Source organism: Halyomorpha halys, unplaced genomic scaffold (assembly GCF_000696795.3).
Source record: "Halyomorpha halys isolate HHAL.00 unplaced genomic scaffold, Hhal_1.1 Scaffold992.1, whole genome shotgun sequence".
Classification (NCBI taxonomy): domain Eukaryota; kingdom Metazoa; phylum Arthropoda; class Insecta; order Hemiptera; family Pentatomidae; genus Halyomorpha; species Halyomorpha halys.
The window spans coordinates 591,202-594,297 of NW_027116029.1; the positions used below are offsets into that span (position 1 = coordinate 591,202).

General features: G+C 30.5%; 1 protein-coding gene across 1 annotated transcript in view; it reads right to left on the bottom strand.

The window, feature by feature from the left end:
• Positions 1–2,446, bottom strand: part of PCNA (Proliferating cell nuclear antigen) — a 5,901-nt gene extending 3,455 nt beyond the window's left edge. Inside the window, exons 1-4 of the mRNA XM_014431656.3 lie at positions 2,156–2,446; positions 1,846–2,011; positions 1,622–1,766; positions 38–177 (exon numbers count right to left, since the gene is read on the bottom strand). Of these exons, the coding sequence (XP_014287142.1) occupies positions 38–177; positions 1,622–1,766; positions 1,846–2,011; positions 2,156–2,376 (672 nt within the window). The 5' untranslated portion in view covers positions 2,377–2,446. The remainder of the gene's footprint in view (positions 1–37; positions 178–1,621; positions 1,767–1,845; positions 2,012–2,155) is intronic.
• Between the last annotated feature and the right edge of the window lie 650 nt (positions 2,447–3,096).

Sequence of the window (3,096 nt, forward strand, 5' to 3'; positions counted from 1 at the left end):
TTATATATTAATTGTATATTATATACAATAACCATACCTGTGAAGCCAGGGGTGTAGCTTTTGTAAATGAAATAAGGTATTTGCAAGCAAAAGTCAATGTAACGGGTTCTTGCATTTCAATAGTAACAGCTTCTTCTTCTTTATCAACATTTGATGTTTGAGCAAGTTTTATATTAGCTAGAAAAATTTTAAATTTTAAAAAATATTTCTTTTATATTTTATAACTAAAAAAAATTAATTTAATGGAATGAAAAAGTATTGAGTGTAGTGTACTATACATAGAGCTAAGTAGAAAATTTACTTTACTAAGAACCTATGTTTAACATAGTGCATTCATCATTAGACAGATTAATAGATAGACTGAATATAAATCCTTCTCCCCCTAAAGTATAGTGACATATAAAATTAGTAAAAAATAACCCAGTCAAAGATCCGTAATTGAGTTCAAGAATATTATAACTTTAAGTTGAATCAACTTAAGGAGTGAGAGATGTAACACAAGGAACCCAGTCTCTAGTAGTACCAGATACTACTAGACCAGTCTCTACCTCTAATTGATTAGGGCTGGACCTGTTGATTGTTCATAATCAGTGGACAGTTTACCTCTTTACAGGGTCGTCCGCAGCTCACATGATTGAGGCGCAGGTCTTTGCCACCTTTTGGAACTTTAACAGTGCCAGTTTGAATCTGGCCTGGGGCATTAAATTATTTAATTGAGTGGCAGTCCCACAAAATGAAGAAATTGACTCCCCACCATGATTAAAATAGGTTGGTCACCACTAGATAACAAGAACATTAAGTGAGTAGCGGGAAAGTAAGAAGGATTTTCACAATAAGGACTTGTATGAAATAAATTGATCTTGTTCGTACAACTTAAAGCCATGACCTTAATTGAAAAGTTCGTTAAGTTAGTTCTTGAGCAAGTGGAATAATAATAATACACACTAAAACTCAAATTTAAAAAAGGTGAAGCATGTGTCATGTTGGAGTAGCGCTTCAGAATTGTTACAATCTACACTTCGATATAAAATCAAATTGTTATATATGAAGAACAAATCCATGGAGTAATATTTAACTAATACATAGAGGCCATTGATATATAATGAAAAATTCAATTCTTTTTTAAATTCAAAATAAAATTGGAATTACAAAATTTTGTATTTGAACAGCTTCTAATGAAATGTACAATTCAGATTTTAAAATGAATGAGAACAATTATAAAGATAATATCTGTTTGAAAATTAAATAGTAGTGCTAAGATCTCAAACTGAATCCTCAATGGATTGCAATAAATAAAACAAGAAAATATACAATTGAAACAATCATAAAGAGTGTAAATGATTAAAATTCACAAATTAAAGGGAGGGACTGTTGGATAATATATTTCAGGAAGTTAATCTAATATTTCTTAATTCCTAATAATAGAATAAAAACTAATAATTCCTATTAATTATTTTTTTTAACAGCATTCCCATTTTTTTATCAATGGGGAAAAATTCATACAGAATTCCCAGCCTTTTAAGACTTTAAAGCAGCTAAATAGTCTGAATTAGACCAATAAGGCAGAAGTTGTAATTAACATTGAAAAACAAATAACCATTATAAAAACAGAAAGCTTTACCTGATCCTACATCACCAACTGCGGAGAACTTGACTCCTTCCTTTGAGCAAGCTATTACAACTGATTCACCAAACTGTCCCAAATCTTTGCATATTCTTGCTAACTCGCCAGCAGGCATTTTTATAATACAGGAGTAATCCTTTTCCTAAATAAACGAAAACATAATATTAATTGGTTTACAAAACTTATAGATTATCTAATTTAAAGTCAATAAGGAAAATTACAGGTATTCCAAGATGTTCTTGGTCCAGATTCATTAATTTCATTTCATAATCCGAAACTCTCTCTTGATTTTGAGACTCAAACATGAACATAACAGTGTCGGCATTATCTTGAGCTTTGATAGTAAGAACATCATCATTTCCAGCGCACTTCATTATTTTCAACATACTGAAAAGAAATTCAAGATGTCATTGAACAAATAAAAGCAGATTGAGTGAGAAAAAACAAATTAGTGTTTGTCCACCTCATTGAAAAAAATGAACAGTTTTAGTAGCTAAGTAAATTCCATTTGTAATTGAGAAAATACATTACCTTGTGAGATTAATTCCCATAGATAAATTCCTGTCGCATCTATATTTATCAAATCCATCACTCCTCAAATTTAAAGATACTAGACTCACATGAGAATTATCCATGGCTTGAAGTTGAATGCCAGAATCAGAACAATCAAAAGTTGCTTCATTTAGCAATTCTTTGATTGCTTCTAAAATTTTCTTTAAAATAGAACTTTGGACTAAACGTGCCTCAAACATCTTGACTGGCGAATAAACTTAACGCTGGAGGAACGAGTACTAGACTAGCGGAGCGACAGGTTTTGGCGGCAAAGATTACATTTACGCGGGCTAGAGCAATGTAGCCAATAAATTATTTAATTACTAATTGTAAAATTAAGAATCATCGGATTCTAACTTTATGAAATTCCTTTAATTTTAATGTACAAATGGAATATTTTTATCTGTTATTAACATGAAAAAACTAAACAACATAAAAAGCCCCTCCAAACATCTAATCTTAAGTAAGAAACCTGTAAATCATTAAAATACTATTAAGTAATGAAGCGTAAAAAATATAGCTCGTCAAGAAAAATTAACTAGATCCTAAAAAAAAAAATAAAGTAATAACAAGAGGAGAATGTAGCTAAAATTCGGTGTAAAAGACGAAAAAGTTGTCCTTCGTCGTCATTTCGAATCAACTCATTTAGATCGTCATACGTTTTGCTTAAGAAATCAATCTTTTTACAATCACTGATCAGAATTTACGCAAGCCATAACAATAGTTATGAACGAATTTCTTTTATTTATATTATCAATTAATTCTTTTATCTCTTGGACATCAAGAGTTGCCTCAGTAGATATTTGAAAGGTTTAGTATAGCAACTATCTTCAGCGATTCGTATAATCTACGAAAAGATGGTAATACCTTCCAACGGCTAAACATACTTTTACCATATTCCATCTATAGCTGCGAAGATT